The sequence below is a fragment of the Styela clava genome, chromosome 7, assembly GCF_964204865.1.
Source record: "Styela clava chromosome 7, kaStyClav1.hap1.2, whole genome shotgun sequence".
Lineage (NCBI taxonomy): Eukaryota > Metazoa > Chordata > Ascidiacea > Stolidobranchia > Styelidae > Styela > Styela clava.
In genome coordinates, this window is record NC_135256.1 from 20,831,100 (window position 1) to 20,854,946 (window position 23,847).

The following is a 23,847-nucleotide window of genomic DNA, read 5'->3' on the forward strand; positions in this document are numbered from 1 at the left end:
GATGAGCCGTCTATTTTCTGCGAAAGATCTTTAAAACTGCAAGTTGACATAAATGAAATAAATAATAAATGTCTTTTAACTTTGTTGGAATTTCTATTTTAAAACGCTGCACATTCGTTTGACAAGAAAGTTGATCTAAAAGATCACGTTTCTATTTATCCCCAACCGACTTAGCTCGTGTTTGTTGTTTATCAAAACAGGCGTGACGTAGGCAAACATTTTGTTTGTACAGTAAACATAGATAAGCTATTTGCTGCAGTGAGTTACCCTGACGCCGTTGAATAATCTTTGAAAAGAATTTTAAAACCCAGTATCGGATGCACAAAAGAATAGAACTAAGTTAACTGATCAGGAATCATTTCGAATTTTTCGACTCAAATATTGCAAATATTTGTTTTATAATTGTAGCCATTCATTCTTTTTGCACAATAACAGAAATGTATTCAAGAATTTTTTTTTTCACTAAAATTAGGTTTTTCTATACATGCATATTTGGAAGAAGTGTGTCATGAATCTTGAACAACTTAGCAAAAACATTTTCTCTGCAATACCCTCACGTCTGACGGACGAACTAGATTTTGAATGTCCTCAGCAAAGATTATTTATAATTATAAAAACTCGCACCCCAGAACTCAAATAGCTTTCGTAGATGGACAAAAAAAAATTCGTGGAAAGAATAATGCTTTGATTATTGAAAATGCGAAATATTGAGTCTAACAGCGGTTTTACTCAAAGCACCAGAATCGGGTTCAAATCGCGATGAAAACTGTGATATATACTGTTTTTTCTGTGAACTAAATCACTATAGTGCCTCACATAAATTGGTAATCCCGATCTTTCAATCCTGATTTCTTGGAAGTCATTTAAGAAGAGTCAGTGGCGACCAATTTGGACGTCAAATTCTTGCCAGCAACGAAGTAAGGTTCTATTACATTTGAACCCACGTACATTTGAAGCCACGACAATTGCACCTGCATACTATTGCTTCTATGGAATTTTGTTTTTGTTTTACGGATATTTGAACCCATACTCACCCTAAGCCATGGGTTTCAGCACCCGCATATAGATTGAACTCGCGGATATACACGTGGGAGCAAATGTACGTGGGTTCAAATGTACGGTCACCTTGAAGTAAGTGCCACGAAAGCGACATAAACAAAATCGAATTTGCGAAGTACGTATCAAAGTGTATGTCAATACGTCGATTGCCGAGGCATTGACCGTAAATCGCGTGTCTGTCGTGTAAAACATCAATATACGTAGGAGGGTAAACAGTGAGCAACAGTTATGGGCTATAAAAATCTAGGGAAGTATCCATAACTTCCATAAAATTTTACATCCGCGCGTCATCGATATGTCGTTTAAATTTCTTACTTGAGTATGAAATGAACAAACAAACATTTCGGAAAATTATCATTCTGAAAAGGTGGTTCATCAACAAAATAATCATCTCGAGTTTTCAAAGGTTAGAGACGCCTTCTAAAATAATTTCGCTATTTCAGGATTTAGCACCACTTCGTATAAATGACTAGGTTCAGATTTGACTTTCGAATGGTTTGGTTCGAATATATTAGTTCGAAGTATCAGTATCAAAATTTGCTGATTTTATTCCAAGAAACAAATTTTTTCGTCTTAACTCTTTGACTAACATGGAGTTGAAAATTGGATTTGAAAAAATACGAATTTAAAACAGAAATGTCTCGACCAGTATCCACTTTTTACTGATAACCGAGTCTATTAAAACTTGAGAAATAACGACAAATTTGTAGTAAAAACAAGTACTTTTTAGTTTGTAATTCTCCTTCTGTCTTCTATATGTTCAAGTTAAATAAATTTTAGTGCAGCTAACGCATACCTTAGCAAATATATTCTTGTACCTTTCGCAGTGGAAACATCAAATAAAAGTGTTTTTATTAACTGCTGATCTTTTGAAAGTAAATTCGGGCACAAAGTTGCGTTGACGCTCATTACCTGTGTGAGATTTTTTCACTCTCTCATTTTAAACGCTCCGTATATATTGTATTGTATTGAACGCAAAACTACACAGGGCGCTAGTTGTAGCTTCAGGTCGACAGGGTCAAGACATACAAAAAGCGCATGAATTTAGGTACTCCGTCAGATATTTTTATTTTCCACCATTTCACATAGTACTTCGATTAGTTTCAAGTAAATTTATAATGATGGTAGAGCATGATTTTATAAAAGTGCATTTGATAATTATACAAAATTTTCTTGCAATAAAATTTGGTTGCTCTGCATTTTTAAAACTTATTTTTTTTATCATTAAATCTAGAATTCCCAATGGAGAATAGGCTGGTTTATTTGAAATCGCTTAGTCGAGGATGGAATGAAGTATGGGGATCAGATGAAGTGTACTAGAACAGGGGCCAGAATATTGGTTTTGCCTCCGATGTTACTCTTTATTATTATTGGTTTTCGTTTATCCGATAGTAGAAGTGAGTTATGAATATATATATGATTGTAGTACCACCATTGAACCCAGTTCATTCAAGTAAGTTCATTCAAGTTTTCGAAATTGATTTGAGCGCTTAAAATCATTGTGATATAGAAATTTGGTTTGGAATCTACAAGACAGTCAAAAGTCGTACATTAATTTGTTCCGTAATTCTAAAAAACATACTTTTGGGATCATTAAGCTCATATAAAGCAGTAGAACTCTTTTGGCATTGGGAAATATTATTAAAGAATTTACTTTTCATAAGATTTCAAATATTAAAGTCGTTGATTGGTTATGGATCTTATTAAATACAAAAGCGATGATTACAAATATGAAGCTGACAGTCATGAACTGAGATCGAGGCTTATATCAGATTTTTGATTCATATACGGTTGTTACCAATGTATCCATTACAAACTATAGAAAAGATCAGACTAAATTGCCTAGTTGAAATTCCGTGCTCGCCACGGCGTAACCAACCACCTTCACAAAATGAGATTACTATTTGTACACGAGACTACGCGAATCACGCAGATACGCCCAATACAAACTTAGGGTGTTGTTTGTTTTTGTCGTCTTTCTATTCTTTGTTTAACAGTGCAAAGCGGGCTCTAAGTACACCACGATTTTACTAGAGACAAATATAGGACACTGTATCTGTATTGTCAGCGTATATAATAGTGAACCGCAACGCAAATCTGTGGAGTCATATTTTCAAGGTTAATTTTTTTTCAAAACAGGAAACTAAGATTTATGACGTAAACAGTAATCACATAAACGTCTCCGGTAATTTTGAATCTGATTACGCTTTAGAGAACTAGGCACTCGCACATTACATACCTGCACCTGTCTATAGCTATGCAATATGTATCGAAAAAACGGAATATTGGGAATGAGAATGTCATGTTACATGTTTGTCATGAGAATGTTTTTTACGCGATAATATGTCATTCACTGATTGTCTGGTATCTTAGCCTGCTCTTTCAGTCAGAATCGAAGCAGCGTTAATTTTTGCCTATATATCTCAACTAAAAGTTTTGATGTGACCTCAATTTAGAAACAGAATTCAAGATTATAACCACGCGTATAGAGAAAAAAAACTATTACTAACAACATTTTTTACACTTTTTTACTGAACATGCAAATCAATTGAGCATATACGAGATTGCCTATTTGAGAACATGTCTAATAACATCGAAGTAAGTGGTATTATTGAATCAAGATCGTTTGTGTTTTTCGCACAGGTAGGTGTCGACAATACCATTAAGGGGACGCTCTTATTTTTGAGCAGTTTCAGAGTTTGAAGCATTGAGGGGTCAATATGTGACAGAATTTTCTCTCAGCAGCGTAAATCTAATTTAGACTACTATCGCATATTTCAGGTTTCCTCAAATTTAGCTCGTAAACTCGTGCTTTGGAGTTTGGCATGAATGGGCTGTCTGCATGTATTAACGCGGAATGAGGCATATGATGATTATGCAGCTTAGGAAGCAATCATTCTCAATTGGTACGAATTTAAACTTATGGTTGTCAGCAATGGTGCGGTAATTTCCTAAATCTGTACACGTAACCGCGCTGTCGGAAACCTGGCCATGCCGGGAGTCGCTATGAATCGTTTCCTAGTTGCAAATACAAAGCCAATACCTTGCCTTTCTTCGTTAAGGTATTTCATTGTTTGAAAGTCGTGTCACCTGGAGCGCAAGCGCCGCCACCGTGACGCGACATGTCAGCTGTCTGGCTTTTACGAGACAAGAGCTCGTTAGATTTCGGAAATAGCTTTGTTGAGCGAATTAATTTTACGGTTTTCGTGTAGGCTACACCCACCAGTTTTTATAGAATAGTCCTTCGCGTAACAAGATTTCATCGTTTTTAATAATTTTTGTCTTTAGTTGCTTTTAAAAACTGATTTGGTTTGAGCGAAAACAAATAAAAATGATTTCCACAAAGTAATTTGACTTGAAATAGCATGTACACTGTGGTACTGAATTTCTAACGTAAATTCAATGAAATTTGTGCTTGGGAAAATATCACGAAGAATCTTATAATTACAATGCAATTCACCCTATTGACCCCTGGATGCGTTTCCATAGCGGGGTCTAGGCACACAATTAGGGTAATATTAGATGATGATGCATTACAAAATGACTGTTTACTGTGTATACAAATATTGGGATAAAAAGCTTCACTTCGCTGTATTATATAGTTATGACTGAGCCCTTTATCATCATATCTTATTGTTAATTGGGCCAAAAGTTCTCGAACCTGTTTCAATGAAAAAAATAAAATAAACTATAAGTGAGAACAGTAAGCATAACGCAGTGGGTAGGTGGGCAATGACTTTAAATTTGAAAACCTTTTTCTGTTAAAATCGAAGGCTATTTGTGTTCGATTGATCTTATTAGCTAATGAATTTTGCTTATTTTTGTTATTATCTATAATAACATTGTCTTCACGTGATTGAGTGATGGTACATGCTCACCAATTGCAACAGATGTTGATTTTCGTAGCCTTAAGCAAACTTAGGGCGGTTTAAATATTAAACGTGGACAGCACAATATTTCGATCCACAAAAACAAAGGTTGTATTTTATAATCACATTCCAGGATCTTAAGTGCTACCACTCAAGTTGAACCACTAATGACCTAATACCCAGCTATTTTCTTAAAGCTGGCTGGTAAAACTTAAGTGAACTATTTTCGTGACAAAAGATTGAATCTTGTCATTAGATTTAGACAATAATTACATTCTTACTTTCACTAAATTACTTAAGTTTAAGTATCTATTTGTTGTTGGTAATAATTTTGAAGTTTACATACCTAAAAAAATGTGTAATCTGTTTTTTATTGGTGGGACGTTGTTTCGTAACGGTATTCTGCCTTGAAGCTATACTGCCAAATTTCACCTCAACTGAAACATATTAGGAATTTATTTAACCTTCCGTCTGGTGTTTGCAAATTTGGTATCATTTATATTTTACACAGAGTATCAAATAGTTAGGGTATATCGAAAGAACATGGCAAAGATGATAAGCCTTTCGATCTATGCTATTTTATTTGTAATTATCGGTGTCAACTCACAATATTGGGGGTATCATGACCTCAGTCCTTACGGCGACGAGGAACAGTGTGGTCCAGATGTTTCTTTGCAAAACGTTGCTGGCGAAAGAGAAAGAGATGACAATGCATTGGCAGATACGTATCTGCCTTTGATTGGGAAAAAGCAAAAGGTTGACGAACCTGTTCGACCACAACTTCGTCGGCCATCTGAACCTGTAGTAATTGTTCCATTGCCACAACGTAGACGCGAAGGAAGATTTTATGTTCAAGTTTCAAATACAAACGGGCAGGTACGAGCTCAACCAAGAAGATCTAAGAGACGAGCAACAGGTTAGATTTTTATTCAGAATACATTTTTGCCACATGCATTCCATATGTCGTGATAAAGACCTATTATTAATTACGATGATTACGTTCTCCAGATCAGAAGATGCTGATATTTGGAAATATTATTTTGATGGTTTATGAATATAAAATTATCGCATAACAGCAAACTATTTGACATCGGTTATATGTTGGACATACATACGTTTTCATTAATTCAATTTTATGATGTATAACAACGTACAAGTACAGTCTAAAACAAACTATGGTAATTCCTTGATGAACAGCGTAACAAGTTCGCTTAGGCATACCTTAGTCATTTTATGACTATTTGCTAGCAAAAATGGGTGACGCGACGACTGCCACTTATTTGTTTGCGACATGATGAAAGATGTATGAAGAACTCCTTGTCATCTTGGTTTTAGCTTGATATTTCCTGATAATAAATCACGAATACTGAGATACCTAACTGCGCTTGTTAACGACGCGCGTGAGTTGAGACGCAGTTCATATAAATTCAATAGTTTAGTAGTTTATAATTGTGTAAACTTTCGACTTTATAAATAGACCTTTAATAGTATTAAATGCCATCACCCCTTAATTGATTAGACTTTAAGCATTGAATAACTACAGACGTATTTCCTGTTAAAAGTTGTTTTATTTTTAACTGTATTTTTATTAAAGATGAATGCAATTTGGATTTCACTTGCGTCAGAGTGAAACACCGGTGATACTAATTTTGTAAATGAAAGAAATCTTAAATTTTTGATTGACCAAGGTAGAATTGAATTACTATAGAGGTTCAAGAATAGAATTCGAATTTTAATTCATGATGAGTTTCCACATATTGAAATAGTGAAATGGTGAAGATGTAATCCGCACGTACTCACAGAAACCTAGAAAATTCCATTTTGAATCAAATCGATGAATAATCACACAGACTACGTGATGAATTGCTGGCAGTATTTTACATAAAGGTCAAATCTATGTTCCCAATAATGTTGAAGATTTCAATTACAATGCTCCGAAACCAATTAAAGATCTTTTTTATGTAGAATCACGCTAAGATAAGGTTTGTAATTTGGCAGATAATATTAAGTCACCTTTAATTTGTCGTTCTCGCTTTTGAAATTGCAAATTTTTGATTGTACAGATTTGAACGAATGTGCCACAAATAATGGCGGATGCAGTCAGATATGCTGTAATTCATTTGGTGGATTTCGATGTAAGTGCAGAGAAGGATTCACAATGGATGCAAATGGAAAGAATTGTATCGGTATGTTGATATTTTCAAAAGTTTTGTAAATTTTTGAGAGTTATAACAACAAATTATTCATGATATTGCATAGACAAAAAATAATTCATCAATTTCCGAATTCTGGTAACTTTGAGCTAGAATTAGGAGCACTCTAAAGTCTGAACAATTATTATATTACTATCAGCCACAATGTCTGTTCCAAGAACTGAGTAAAATGCTCACCCGGGATGAGGTATCCCTGAAGCATTTGAAACTTGAACGGGTCATCCATCAAGATTGCGGGAAAGTATATTATGTCAACGAAGCGGTACCAGTCATGACAAAACGTGTTATTCGAATGGTCATATTTTTTACTTTCGGTACGAATTGTCAGCGAATTGTACTTAAAGTACATAGCGATTAATGGATGATTATCATGAACATTTGCTTGATGGGATGTTTCGGTCAATTATGTGCTGCTGTACTGCACGGGAACGTTCATTAACCGGTTACCATTGTTATTACTGAAATTTTCCACGATTTTTTGAAGTAATGGTTCTTGCTGACTTGGATAAATTTGGCAACCGTGAACCGTGATAGGTTTTTGGCACGCGAGGGTTTTGAAAAGTGTTTGGTTCCCGTAAAATAAGCCACTCTGGAAATAGTATCTTCTAAGGAGAAGATGATATGACATGTTTTTACGTAAGAGAGTATAGAAAAAGTTGTGAAATGTTTTGAATCTTTTTGACCGTGTTAGCTTCAAGCTATGCATGGTCACCCTGTGATTTTTATTGTGACCTCTCTGTTCGAAGAACAAGGATATCGAGTACAGACTGACCTAGTCATCATCTTATGCCACCAAATTTTCACGGGCTTTCAAAATGTCATAAATAAATCACAATATGTCCACATTTCCGGATGAAATAGTTAGTCTGGCGTACTATTTGAAGATATTTTATTCTTGACGATAGATGGACACTTTAAAAAAAACGCCAACCAATTACTTATTGTAGGGCATTCTATTATTTAACCGAAGATTCGCATACAAAACTTTAAAAATATTTGGGTCCGGTCCTTCCAGAAATCATATTTTGGCAACCTTATCAACGCAATTCCTTGGCCGTGAGTTTATAAAAGGAAACTTCAAAAGTGGGGCTAATGATTCAAAATAAAGAATTAGGCGCGGTTCGAATCGAATACCCGAAAGGTTCGGATTCGGACCGCGGTCCGCCAGTGACGTACAGCACAGAGCTGAGGGGGCTCCCGAAGTATGCGAACCAAGATGGCGGACATCGGAATGTAATATGTGTACTAGGTTAGGGTTAGGCCATAATTTTAGGTATAAATACTACGGGAGGCTCTTAGCTAGTCTTCGAACTGATAATAAGACTAAAATAAGGAAAATTGGAAAAAAATTATCGCCTAACCCTAACCTGTTACCCATGTTACGTTCCGATGTCCGCCATCTTGGTTCGCATACTTCGGGAGCACCGAGCTGAGATTCGAGATTGTTTTAAATTGATAATAGTCACCCATGCAGTCATTCTTTAATATTGGGCAATAATAACGCCTAAAATCAAAAATGTGACTTATGGACTTATGAACTTCAATGCGACGGAGATTGAAATTCCGCTACACTTAAGTGTGCCACTTCATCTTGACAATGATCTTTTCGTTTTATCGCCGCTTCTCAAGAGTCGCAGAGGCGAAATTATGCGAATGCTCATAGAAATAATTCTCTGAAAACTTGTTTGAAATAAAGCCACAAAAAGGTAAAAATAAGCGGAAAAAGATTTAACGAAAGAATGCAGCATTCTTGAGTTAAACTCTTAAAGGGATAATATTTATTTACATTGCAAGATTACATTACTTCTTTGACAGAACTATTCCGTATTTTGTTTTTAACATCCATTCTAACTGACATTAAAACTCGTTTTAGCCTGTTACGGCCTGACCCATTTGAAAGTTTGTTGGGGCGTTTGCTCAATGATTCGTACATCATATTATAAATTTATTTTTTATGTAATGATTTATTGCCACTTGCCTCACAGATAACAACGAATGTTTACGACACAACGGTGGTTGTTCTCAACTCTGTGTAAACATACAAGGCGGATTTTACTGTCAATGCCAGGAAGGATACAAATTACACACAGATGAAAGAACGTGCATTCGTACGTAGATTTAGTCGTTACTACTTTTGAGTGACTTCAAGCGATCATAATCTAAACTATACTTTGTCGAAATGTGTAAGCCTAAATCTGAAATGTTAAACTATTTCTTTATATTATCTTGAAATCACTCAGAATTTGTTAACATTCTTGTCCTCTTACAACAAGTAGTGCTCCAATGTATTTCTTTTTTATTACAACTTTATATAATTCTTCTGAACAGCCATAAAGAATTGCCTCGTTAGGAATGGAGGATGTGCACATATATGTGAAACCCAAGGCAAAAGCAGATATTTTTGTAAATGTGAACCTGGATACATTTTGAATACAAATGGAAAAGATTGTGACAGTACGTTTCTTATTTTTGTTTTCTTCGTTTTGCTTTGAAAGCACGCAATGGCACGCGCCAATTTTTCCGGTGATTTGAAAATGGAATGTAGATCTATAATTTGTTTCTCTATCCACCTGTTTCAGGCTATGATTCGTACTCGTTCGTATCTGATCATAATTCTCCTCTTGGATAATACAATAACGAACTGACATATTTTTGTATTATGTTCATATTAAAAGTATTCATTGTTGCTAAATTTATGTAGTTTTACTATGGCTTTATTGTATTACACTAACCCGTAATTTTCCAAAATCATGACAATTTCTTCGAATTTTAGAGATCGACCCGTGCGCTGACAACAACGGTGGATGTGCCCACAAATGTTTGGCGGTCGGTATACGCGCGCAATGTTCGTGCTTCGAGGGATACCGTCTCACAGCTAATAATAGATCATGCGTCGGTAAGATATATTTTAACTATTACCTGATATCTATTTTGCGTCTTTACCGTCAAAAGCACAACGCTACACAAAGAAAATAACAGCAGGTATTTTGTGGCGTCGCTTATTTTGCAAACCAATAAAGGATTCAATAATAATAGCTTTAGGCGGGTTTAAGACATCTCGTGAAATATTTCAGAATTGCAATTTTTGTGCACAAAGAGCAAAATTATCAAAGGCTCACTCAATGAATACTGAGATAACATGAATTTTCTCTTGAGAACATACGGTAAAAAAACTCATCAGCCTATTTTAAGTCTGCCTTTTGTATAACATATATAATCATATAACAACATTAGTGCACTTTCTTACATCTGGTCCACGTTTAATATATACAGATATTGATGAATGCGCAGTGAACAATGGAGGATGTTCTCACATTTGTCTAAATACGCAGGGGTCATATGCCTGCAGATGTAATCCAGGTTATGAACTTGGTTCCGATGGAAAGAAATGCTACCGTGAGTAAATTTATTCGTTTTTAAACTATTACGACTCAAATAGTGAATCATGCAATTGACTATTGATGTAGACTGTAGTTGCTTCATACGTTTGAATTAACTATGCTGATTTAGCCTGTCTACTTCGTATAAAGAATTCCACTCGACAGAGAATCCTGTTTGTTTGGCCTTAGCTTCCAAATAAATGATGTACAAGGGAATGTAGGACTCCACTTTGTCGCAGGAGGTGTAGCTAACCATTGGAAGTATACGCTATGACGTAGGGATAACTTCATTTGATTTGACCAACAGCTGTTACATTTTATCTCAAATGCAGTTAGAAGTGTGTTTTGAAGTATTTTCACCTGTTACTTCTTCGACCTCCAGTAACCCCACTTATAGTATATTTGCTTTGTAAACGAGGTAGAAGGTCATGGTCTTGAACAAACAGGAGAAGAGAATGTTTTCTTTTTGTTGGTAACGTGACATTGTATGTGTATCACTCTCATATATTACATGGAAGCGTGTGATTAAAAACCTTTTCGTTTTATTATCATCTTCAGTTCAGTGGCAACTATACTTAATCACTAGTTCATATACCAGACTGTGAATTTCTATCATTCTGAACGGCACTGTACGGCGGAAGTAGCCGCCTTGAATATGAGTAAATTAGGCTTGTCCGAATCTATAAGATTTGTGGCAACAAGAGCGACTCAAAAACTAAGTTGACCGGAACATAGTTTTAACAAGCTATGAATTTCAGTTTATCTATTTAGGGGTCATTGGGGTACACTGATCATTCTCGTGTCATATTATTGGTACGCATTTTTTTAGTTGCTGATAGATTTTTCCAGTGAATTCAAAAGATTACACCCTTAACTTAACTACCACCGAAAGCACTATGAATATGTCTGTAGCGGGGAAACCAAAATTTCACTCGACTTCGCTTTTGTCACTCTCAATTTTTGAAACCCTCGGAATTTATCTCATATTAGTTATGTCTGACATTCCTGATTCATGTTTTGGTTCCAGTTCAATAATAATATGTTTCCTCACCACATATGAGGCGTGCAAGTGAAAAATATTTTGACGTTTGCACGTCGAGTCACATCATCCGTGGCGTCGTAAGTATTAGGCAAAGAACGGTAGCAGTGAATTTAAATTGAGCTCACCTCGATAGAAACCAATCCAAAAAATTTTTTGTTCTAAAAATATTTTAATTGTGCTGTGTAAACTCCTTAGTTAGCGTTTTCTCACTTTGATCGCTTCCGCCTTGAATGTAAGTATTTGATTCCGATGTAATCAAGATCTGGCAACAGAAATTTGGTTGCGCTTTGAGTTCACGGGAACCGCGGGGTTGATCCGCTAGAATTAAGTTTGTTAAAGATATCATACACAGTCTTCTAACCTATCAGCCTAGACCGTATAACTGACGCATCAGCATATCGATGATTCATCACTATTAGCTTTGTAACAATGGGCGCATTGTGATTTCTGAGTTTTTTCTTCTTTACGACCTGGCAGAAAGTATTGTCCTAAGACACGATAAATTGTAGCGAAACACCCATAAACATCATCTTCGGTTCACGATATTTCAGTTTTGTTTCCGTGTTAAAATTTGGTATTTTCATACCATAAGTCCGTTTCAGATATTATGTTTTGATTGATCTATTTTCATTTTTCGATAATTATTCAAAGTAATTCGGGTTCTTGCCCTTCATGCATGCTGGTATAAACTGAGATGTGATCACTTTTGAACAATGATGTCTCGTGCGACACTAATAAGGCCGAAGCTTAAAAAGTAGACACAAAACTCCATAATGAACTGGTTATTCGCCACGAAAATGAGTGCGAAAATATTTGTATTTACATAATTCATTGAACTACAAACCGCCACGATGAGGCAAAAATTTTTATGCGAATTTAATTACACATATAGATTAAACATTACTGTACAAGGACGTGCAAACATAACAAAGATTAAGGTTAAAGTTACAGGTGGCAAATATTACAACCTGGTATAAAAATGACTATTAAATGCAACAGTAAATATTTGGTGCTCTAATCATAAAATCCTCTGCAAATTCCTCAGTTCATTTGGGTGATCCGGGTGCAAATGTAACGAAATGGAATAGTCGTAGCCTTGGACCTTTAAAACTTTAAAATGAAGAAGCTATATCTGATAAAAAAATCCGCAATTTCAAACAATAAACTTTGTCCAAATATTGATTTTATTACTTTATCTCGTAGGCAATGCTTTACGTTATCTAATAATAACTACATAATATATCTTATTCAGCACTATTTTTCTTCTGACAACGTAGCAAACACAGTGGTGACGATCGAACTTTATGTTTGAATACTGATACAATAGGCTTTTGTGCAGTATACTGCATCGTAGCTGATCTGTCACGTTCCACATCTATTCGCAGTGCTCATATCAAAAAACAACCAACGAACTTTGATTCCTAGACAGACGCCCATATCGTCATTTAGCTCTTGCGAAACTCTTTACTTTAAGTACAGTTTCGCTATACCTCGAGATTATATCTTCGGTGGAAACAATTTTTTCAGTAAACGTTTTCCTACATTCTTTTCTGTGTTTGAAGCTACAAATGAAATATAGAGGATTGCTTTTGTCTTACATTATCCTTTTATTTATCTTATTATTATTTATTTAGGTATCGAAATGACAGTTATAGAATCATGCTACAACAATGACAATGGAGGGTGTATGCACATATGTAATGCACATGAATCCGGACCAGTTTGCTCTTGTAAACCCGGTTACGAACTTGAAGTAGACGGAAAGAGCTGCAGAGGTGAGAATTTTAAACTTACTGGGCTTAAAGTAGACCAGCATCGTTCTGCTTCGACATAGCTCACCCAAATTTTCACAATTTGCATCAGAATGTGTGCTCAGGATGAACAATGGGACATTGATGGTTCTTTAATTTTACTAACTACTATACGGTTCATCAACATATCTTATCTTTAATATATTTAAGCTATATATTCGGAGTATTCTTAGAAAATAAGAATTATCACATTGCAACCTGTATTTAAGACACCGATGAATGCAGAGATGGTAGTAAATGCTGTCAACAATCATGCAACAATATTCCTGGTGGTTACGAATGTAGTTGCTTCGTCGGATTTCAAAAAGATCCAAAGAACGGATGTGAATGTATCGGTAAGTATTCGTTTTAGTGATAAAATAGGGGTTACGATATTTCGGTCCAGAGTTTTTCAAAATTAGTCTGATTTCAATAAAGATTGGTAATACCGTGTAGTAAAACATTTGGTTCTTTGAGAACATTTGGTTAAAATCAGCCGATATTGCATCGATTGAATGATCCAAAACAGAGTTAATTTGGGAAAACAAATATTGCCTTCGGCTGCTATGGTAACACGTTCCTCTGGCGTCAAATAATGTTACCACTTGATTTATATAATGTAATATGAACTAAATTAAATTACAACACAACAGAAAATAATATAAAATGAAATTTCCAAGCGCTGTGCAACTGGTATTAGACATGTCATTGATTTTTCTTTCCTATCCACAGATATTAACGAGTGCTCTAGTGACAATGGTGGTTGTGATCAAGGATGCGTGAATAGTAAAGGATCATATCAATGTACATGCGGAGGAGGATATATATTGCGTGGAGACGGTCGCACTTGTATAGGTAAGTCATACTTTTTTGGCTGTGTATGTATTCATTTCGTGCATAAAATTCTTCAAGCTATATTACATTTTCTTTTAGAAATTGAACGGACATTCCTTGCACCTCCAAAACAACCAGTTTTGAATATTGCTCGTCGGCCAGTCATCTTACTTCAGCCAGAACCAAAACCAGTACGCCTATTACCAGAAGAAGATTCGCTTGGAGAACTTGGCGCGTTCGGAATGATAATCAGGTAACTAGAATATATTTTGTTTCTTAATTATCACGAATCTCATAAACTTATTTCATAGAGTGCTTTTGACAAAACCTAAACAGTTTTAGCATTACTCTCACGTTAAAGACTTCGTGATAATGTCAGATTTATCAAGGTCCAACTCTGAAATGCTTTGAATCTGATCCAGAACTCAATCCCTTAAGGGCTTACTTTCTATGTTTAAATCAACAAATATTTGGTTCAAGGTAATTAGCATGATAGTGCTAAAAATAACCAAACAAATGAAATAATCTCGGCATTTTCCGATGTAAATATCAGAATTGTCGGTAATGACTTTTCGTCTTAAGTTTGCTGTAGTAAATTTCTGATTATCTCTGTGTGATAATGTCACTTAACATATTTTAATGAATTTTATCATTCCATATATCTCTCGAAAATCATGTTTGAAGCAAAAAACGTGTGAAAACATCTAAATCAGTAATTAAAAGTGGCTTTATCGCGGTATCAGCTTATCGTAAACATAAAATAGCTCTCTTCAAATCAAGGATAATCATCAAATTTTGGTAACTCGCGTTAACTGCAATGGCTGTTTGTTTTTCAGGTGTGAACCAGGTCGGTTTGGAGCTGACTGCAATTACAATTGTGGAAATTGTTCACATGGAACATGCAAACACGATCTTAGTGGATGTGACTGTGCTCCTGGCTATGAAGGAATAGTTTGCAGCGAAAGTAGGTCTTGGACCCTTGCATAACTGAAGCCGTTTTGGCATGGATAAGCGTTTCGATAGAATAAAGTTCAGAATTAATAATAATTGAAAAGCTTGTCCGCGTTGTAATTAGATTGAAGTTAGAGCAATGCGCGTTTAAAATAAAAATAGGACTTTGAACCCAATTTATATTCTCAAGCGCTCATTGAATGCTCTTGAGGTCGTTTCAATTGTTAGAGCTATGATAGTGATCAGGGTTTAGTGGTTAATGGTTATTTAAATATATAAACTGAAGAATGCAATGCCAATGACATACCATGTTTACAAGTTGCATTTTTTAACCAGTGCCAGACGATAGCCTAATCTTTAGCTTGACACCTTTTAACGAAATGTAAATACTATTTGTTTAAAATATCATTTGTCTTAACTTTTAATTTCAATAGCTTGCAGCGGAAACAAATACGGCCAAGACTGTGCACAAACATGTCAATGTCAGAACGATGGTGAATGCGACCCAGTGACTGGATCATGTACTTGCCCACCAGACGTGAAAGGAGAATTTTGTGAAGACGGTAAGGTTCAGGTGTTTTGCTACCGTAGACAGGGAAAAATTTCAAGTAATCATTTCAACAATCATTTCAAAGAAAGGGAACCTTACATTATATGATACCAATAAAACTATTTATTTAGTCGTCTGCATAGTTCCTGTACATCGGAACAAATACTAATGAAATCAATTTCACTTTAAGATTTATTAACGTGGCATAAAAACTATATATACATAGACTACAGAGTAATCTGAACCAAATCCAGTTTTACAATTTGAACGCACCATTAAAGGTTATTACACACTGTGTCTGTTTATAATTTCTATCGCTTTTTCATAATTGAATTTAATAAAAACCGTGCAGGCTGCCCGAAAGGATTTTTTGGACCTTCTTGCGACAGACGATGCAATTGCCACCGAGGGAGATGCAGACGATTGACTGGCGCTTGTTTCTGTGATCCGGGTCGTTATGGAAAAAGATGTCACAGACGTGAGCAAAACATTTTATTATGAACCCCATTGAAGTCATTGTAAATTTTTCCATATTTATATCTTTTTAAAATACATGGATGATGATAAGACCGAATTAAGTTCGAACCTTGTATTCAAAAAAGGACTGGTAATTTAGTATTATGGTTCATATTAAAATTATATCACCGACGCCTACGATAGTGATCAAAATAGCAATCAAAATAGCAATTATCCCAGATGGCAAGTTAGAACAAATGGCAAGTTAGGAAGGTTCAGCTTGGATCAGATTTTTCTAAATCATAGAGTGTGGATTCGAGATATTCCACATCCACAAATGATCTACTGTTGTTTTGTTCGACAAGATTATGCAAAGTAATACTGCTTCACCAATTTTCATTTCTCACTCTTTCACAGCTTGTCCTCGATGGTCACATGGACCTGGATGTATCTATCAATGTGAATGTAGCAAGAAATACAGCATAGGATGCAGCGAGAAAAACGGACAATGCAAATGTAAGCCGGGTTATACAGGACCAACATGCAAAGAAGGTAAATAGCAATACCGTTAGTTACAACACAATACTATTCGTAAAGGTGTGTGACGAACTGTGTAATCGTGGTCTAAGACTAAATGCTCTCCTTTCCAGAATGTAGACCGGGATTTTTCGGCTCAAAATGTCTGCAAAAATGTGCATGTGTGGAAGGTATTGCCTGCGATCATGTGACTGGCATCTGTCAACGTGAATGTCCGGAAGGTTTCAAAGGGGCCGACTGCACACAACGTAAGTTTAATATTTAAGCAATAAACTTTCATATGCAATTCCGATTTAGGCTATATAAATTATTGCTTCATATTATATTCTTTCAAACAGCTTGCTATGCTGGTACTTGGGGACGAAATTGTTTGGAAATTTGTAACTGCGCAGATGGAGGCGAATGCGATACTATCACAGGAAAATGTCAATGCCAAAATGGAAAAACAGGACATCATTGTGACGAAGGTAATAGAATTTTGTTTTTGTTATTTTCCGATTCTATTTTCAATATGTGACGAACGAGGGGTGCAAAAATTCAAAAAAATGCATGTTTTAACTTTTAAATGTAATTTAATTGTTCGTTATTTTTGTTATTATGAAATTGTTACGTAAAGCTTTTAAATTGTTCACATTTGAACTCTTCAATGCCATGGTTTTATCGTAAATTGATGCTAATGACGGAACTTTTTTTTATAGATTGTCCCGATGGTACGTGGGGACCAAACTGCGCCAATGCTTGTAGAAAATGCTTCAACAACGGGCAATGTAACAAAGCAACTGGAGTATGTGAATGTACTGCTGGATATGTTGGAACTAGATGCGATCAAGGTACAAATAAACGAGAAAATCTATTTTCTTCGAAGTAATGTAATTGGGAAATTAATTTACAAAATATGGGAACAGCATTTGGGACCTTGCCAAATGCTTACTTGACAGTTGTGTACAGGATGCTTACGGACTTGCGAATTTTTATAACAATTTCTGCCATATTATTTTTCGTGAAATGAGCGTATCTTTACTATAATTTTTTACTATTTTAACTTTGCATCAACCGTATAAAATGTGTCATATGTTGTACTCGACGTATCTTAGTAATATCACCATAACACTCTTTCAGAATGTGGTAAGGGCAGATGGGGAAGAGACTGTCGCAACAGATGCAGTTGTGGAAATGGTTTATGTGATGCTACTACTGGTTCGTGTGTGTGTGAAGCTGGCTATGCAGGAAGAAATTGTCAAAAAAGTACGAATTAGTTATTGCTTTCTTGTATACCTTTAATCTATGTACATATTTACAATCATTGTGAGTAATTTCACTCAGGATAATTGCGACTTGAATCTATTTCCAAACAACCTGTGACAAATTTCGAATTTGTAGATAAAAACCATACTTCGCTTAGATTTTACTGGGCGCGTGTCTGATCATAGCATTTTATTCTAGCTTGCGGTCTCGGTTTCTGGGGACTTCATTGTGCCAATCGTTGCGAGTGTGAGAATGGAGAAACATGCGATCCAGTGGACGGCGAATGTGACTGCGCACCGGGATGGAAAGGACGAAGATGTGACCAAGGTTAGACTAGGATATTATTATTTTTCTCACGTGAGAATGGGCATAAGTATTCTAAACCTATATTCTTATTAGTTTTAATTCTTATTTATGTTACCCTCCGCAGGATGTACTGGAGAAACATACGGAGCTCATTGCTCTCAAAAATGTCTTTGTGAAAATGGCGCGGAGTGTGATCACATAAGCGGAGCTTGCTCGTGTTCTGCTGGATGGCGGGGAACCAACTGTGACAAACGTGAGTAATTTGGGTTGTTGCGTTTAAATTTATTACATCTTGAAAAGCCCATGATTTTTTCCAGGATTATCAAATTATATATAGTAAAATGGAAAGGTTAAAATGACTTTTAATCGAGATAATGAGCTCTGAAGTCTTGGAAAATATGCTAAATGACGCTAATAATATTATATTTAATGTTATTTCCAGCATGTCCTGGGGGATACTATGGACCTGAATGCAAGCTCACTTGTGCTTGCGGTAATGGGGCAAATTGTCATCATATAACGGGAGAATGTACGTGTCCCGCCGGTTGGGTTGGCGAAAGATGTGACGAGAGTAAGTTTTTATATAATTTCATGCCATTGTACTTTAAACATACCTAACGTATAATGTTTTTTATACTCCGTTCTTATCGAATATATTTTATATAGAATGCGCTCCAGACAGATGGGGAGGTAACTGTACTAATTACTGCGATTGCGAAAACGGTGCTAAATGCGATCATATAACGGGAACTTGTATATGTGAGGTTGGATTTGATGGAGCCAAATGCGATCAAAGTAAGTATAACGAGATTAGAAGATTTGTGTATCCATATTTCTAACTCTTTATTCAATACAATGAACCTTCTCAGCTCATTTCGTTTAACCATATTATCGGGTACATAATCGTAATCCCACTTTAGGAATAATGCGTTTAATACGTCTTTTCTATTCAAAAATAGCACGGCCATTTCAATTAGTTGTAACAGAACTATCCATGATCAAAATGTTTTTTTTGAGTGTTTGATAAATTCATTTTAGATTGTCGACAAGGATTTTACGGCCGTGGCTGTGCTTTCAGATGTTTCTGTCGTAATTCAGCTTCGTGTGACCACATCACTGGACGATGTTCTTGTCCACCTGGATGGAGTGGACTCGCATGCGAACTGGGTAAGTTTCGATTCTACTTTATGAAGGAAATTGAATCATTTTTGTACAATTTCAATACTTTGTTTCAGAATGCTCTGTCGGCAAGTATGGTTTAGGTTGCGAGGCCTCGTGTTCATGTCAAAATGGTGGAACTTGCTCAAGCGATTCAGGAGAATGTAGATGTAGACCAGGGTGGCGAGGATATGACTGTTCAGAAGGTAACTTGTTTGCTTTTTTAATACTTTCCTATCTAATGCATATGTATGCATCTTATAATCTAAGTCATTTTCTTTTTTTTTAATTGCTAGCAACTATACATTTGACCAAGTAAAAATTTCATCACTAATATCGCTTTGATTTTATGATTTTTGTCAATTTAGCTTGTCCGGCTGGTACTTTCGGTGCATCATGTTCTCAACAATGTAATTGCGAAAACTCGAACGGTTGCGATAGTGTCAATGGACATTGTTTCTGTGCTCCAGGATGGAGAGGAGCTAAATGTGAACGCCCTTGTCTACCTGGGTATTTTGGATCCGGATGTACCGAAAGATGTATGTGCGATTCTGGCAGCCCATGTCATCATGTAACCGGCAGTTGTGAATGTCCGCCAGGTTTTATGGGCTCCGGATGTCATCGGAGTGAGTTATTTTTGTTAGAATAGTGTGTGTGTGATATTTGCAGATTTCCGATATACTAATCAATTTTATATTCCAGAATGCCCAAATGGAAAATTCGGGGTAAATTGTCAAAGTTCTTGCGCATGTTCTTCAAATGAAAGATGCGATCCGATCAACGGAAAATGCAGTTGTATGGCTGGATTTATGGGGTCAGATTGTAGACAAGGTATAGATTACATTAGAATTTGCGAATCGTAAAAATACTGGTGTTGAGGTCTAAGATACTTTAAACTGACAAGGATTCGCCCTGGATGAAACAAATGAATTTATCTTGGCGATGCGTCTCAACTACTGCTATTTGTCTCTGCTGTCGTAACTAAAATATAGTAATCAATATAATTACTACATACATTGGAACAAAACATAAATGTTCCTATTGATTATAAGTAAACAAAGTATTGGCCATAGCCCACAGTATCATAAGTGCTTTATTTATTTATACAAAGTTTTCTTACCGGAGAAAAGTAACTGAGACAAGAATCAACAAAATAACACTGAAATTAATTTTTATCTTTACAATTTCAACGTTTTGCAGAATGTACCCCCGGACGATTCGGAATAAATTGTGTCAGTATTTGTCAATGTAAGAATGGCGGACTATGTGATCCAGTACTCGGAACCTGCACTTGTCCTGGTGGATTCCTAGGATCTTTCTGCACCGAAAGTACGTTGATTTTGTCCTAATGTGTAAAACATTATACTTATTTTAAATGTATAAAATAAACTTGCAACGTTACTGTAGATTAAAAACATGACGTGATTTTTATATTTTTAAATATGTAGTTAAATGCAGAGATAAATGTTCCACATGACACCATCTTTTTTTTTATGACAAGTTCTGAAGTTGCCCTATGAAAGTTTATGTATTCAAAATTTTAATTTTATAAACAGCTTGTCCTGTTGGATATTACGGCATCAGTTGTATGAAGAGATGCGATTGTGGACGAAATGGTCGTTGCAATCATGAAAACGGACAATGCCTGCAAGATTCACAATGCCCCGCAGGAAAAACAGGAAACGGATGTTTGTCAAGTGAGTTTTTCGTGTTTTCTCTTAGCAAGAGCCAACATTTCAAATTTCACCCAGTTACATTTTAGTGAATGTCTTTCGTTTTTCTAAAACTAAACTCAAACCCCACACATTTAAGTATCAAGTGCGTATAAAATAGAGAGTATAGTAGTAACAAGGTAATTAATTTAACTCAACTAAAATTAATATCCATTTATTTATGCTATAGAAAAAAACTGTAAAATCACCAAAAACTCTTTCATTATTTGACCCAAATGTTCAATGTAGTTTTTTTTTCTTTAGATTGCTCACCAGGTACTTGGGGAACCGGCTGCAGTCAAAGTAAAACTTGTGCAAATGGTGGAATCATTAATCCCGAAGATGGCGAATGTACTTGTGGTTTTGGATGGACGGGTGCAAACTGCGATCAAGGTAAGTTTGAAGTTAACGCGTTAAGCAGTGCAAATGAAGCAACTAAAAAATCCTAATAATTGAAAAAATCCTGGTTGTTTTGTCATTTGTAAACATAGATTGAAAGTAATTTTACCTAATCTTTCCAGAATGTTCTGCTGGTACATGGGGGCCAAGTTGTTCACACCAGTGTCAATGTAATAGCAGAGGATCATGCGATCGATTCACCGGATGTTGTACCTGTGACGCCGGATTTTATGGACAAAACTGTCAATTCGGTGAGTCATTACTTTTGATTGAGCACAATTCAAACATATTATCGACAATATAAATATTGGACTCGGTTTGTTCATTGATTGTTCAGAACGTTGCCTTCGATTATATATCATGCATTTATTCTTTAGTTAGCCCGGTGGTTAATGCATAAATACCTCGATTCGAGTGTATTTGATGGCGAAGTGTTCTAAATTTTCCAAACTCAAGTATCGCCTGACCTTTAACTGTTCCATGTGGAAAAAAACTTCAACTTTGCTTTACCAATTCCAGAATGCCCGGCCGGTTTTTACGGAAATGGTTGTAAGAAAACATGTGAATGTTTGAATTTCTTATCTTGTGACGGCGACACTGGCCGATGTCTTTGCAAGCCAGGTTGGACTGGACCAACATGTGAAGAAGCATGCCCAGCTGGAAGATTTGGACCTAATTGCGTGAACACGTGCGACTGTGGGGGTTCCGTAACTTGTGATACGGAAACGGGTGAATGTGCTTGTCCTCCCGGATACACCGGACCAAGATGTGAAAGAGGTAATTTGATGATGATCTTTTTCTGCTTTATAAACACTATTGGTAAATACATGAATGGAATGGAATGTTTATCTAAAACGCGAAAAATAATCATTCTAAGAATTCATATGTGACAGTAAATGTTGTGTTGTTAATTGCTCTTAAAAAAGTAGCCCGATTTACTCGGGTAAGAGGCTATTCAAATCCATATTTTTACCCTGGATACGAAATTTGGTACAGGTATTGTAAATTTAACAAATTTCAATAATTTAAATGATGACATATACAATTATTTCTTTTAAAAATTCTTTAGTGTGCAACACTGGAACATACGGACCAAATTGTTCGTTTTCGTGCCAATGTTCGAGAGGAGCTATCTGTGACCCAGTTTCTGGTGGCTGTACATGTAGAGATGGTTGGTTCGGAGCTACTTGTAGCAAAGCTGGACTCCTAGAATACGAACGCAGGACAACAACAACCCAAGCGCCAACCACCACAACCACAACCACAACGGAAGCCACTACTACAACCACAAGACGAAGCATCGTTTTTCGTGAGCGCCCTGAATTTAAATTTAGGCCCCTTCCCGAATCCTTATTCAGTCGCCGAGCCCAGGCCCTTCGTTCCCGTATAAGAGCCGCCAATGCTAGATTATACTCACGTTATACCAGATCATCATCACACTATCGTCATGCGCGCAGAGAGTGAATCTTCAAAGTTACAAATACGAACACCAGCATGAAATACTGAATTGGGAACACTACCTTCCAATGATCAACAACGTGGCAGAAACTAAATTTAAAACTGACTATATTATGCTCCATCTATCCCACAGACTTGATCGTCATCAAGTTACTTCAAAGGCGTTTTTTTTTTTACTTTTATTTTAATATTATAGTTCCAGTTTTCCTCAGTTAATCATAGTTCTTTTTTTCAAATTAACGTTTGTCTACGACCAGTCAAAGGACGCTGTCAAAGTGAGTGATCTTCTGAACTTTTCAATTTGTCAGTTCTTTTATTTGACAAAAAATATATCCTGATGAAATATAAAATATGTGGAGTAAAATTTATCTTTGTATAAATATGACATGCTTTGTTATCTAGAAACAATATCGCCTCTTTAATGTCAAATTTTTGCTCTTTATTCTCTGCTATTAAACAACAATTACTTGTAAAATTTGTATGTTTCAGAGTGTTATACTATTAGTAGGGATATTTTTTATCAAACGTTTGTAAAAAATACACTTATTTAAAACGACTGTCTGTTTTATTCATTCAACGTTTTGATATTTTGTAATAAGACAGCGTTAGTCCAGAATCTGCGGGTTTATTTCTCATCTTAAATATCCAGTGAACTTCACAATAATTTCTGCATATAGCTGATAGGATTTTTGAAATATACGTTGGATAATATCATGGACATCCGCGCATGAAGACAGCAACGAATCTCGTGAAAAATGGACAAAAATACTAACAAAAGGCAAGTTACTAATGCCCAAGTATTTGGATAGGAGGTCAAATGACCTACCGCAATACAGCAGTATCCATATCGACACGGGCGTAAATCTGTTATCTGATCATTTAAAAAAA

General features: G+C 35.8%; 1 protein-coding gene across 1 annotated transcript; it reads left to right on the forward strand.

The window, feature by feature from the left end:
• Positions 1 to 5,443: 5,443 nt before the first annotated feature.
• On the forward strand, positions 5,444 to 23,515 carry LOC120328402 (uncharacterized). Its single transcript, XM_039394871.2, has 32 exons — positions 5,444 to 5,844; positions 6,992 to 7,114; positions 9,127 to 9,249; positions 9,470 to 9,595; positions 9,915 to 10,037; positions 10,415 to 10,537; positions 13,198 to 13,338; positions 13,584 to 13,709; positions 14,086 to 14,208; positions 14,287 to 14,440; positions 15,024 to 15,151; positions 15,573 to 15,701; positions 16,041 to 16,166; positions 16,562 to 16,696; positions 16,795 to 16,929; positions 17,020 to 17,148; positions 17,380 to 17,511; positions 17,801 to 17,926; positions 18,125 to 18,253; positions 18,357 to 18,485; positions 18,675 to 18,803; positions 18,899 to 19,027; positions 19,271 to 19,399; positions 19,468 to 19,596; positions 19,759 to 20,016; positions 20,093 to 20,221; positions 20,591 to 20,719; positions 20,947 to 21,087; positions 21,367 to 21,495; positions 21,624 to 21,752; positions 22,021 to 22,278; positions 22,571 to 23,515. Exons 1-32 carry the CDS (start codon positions 5,472 to 5,474, stop codon positions 22,963 to 22,965), a joined length of 4,917 nt encoding a protein of 1,638 aa, XP_039250805.2. The 5' UTR covers positions 5,444 to 5,471; the 3' UTR covers positions 22,966 to 23,515.
• Positions 23,516 to 23,847: the final 332 nt, after the last annotated feature.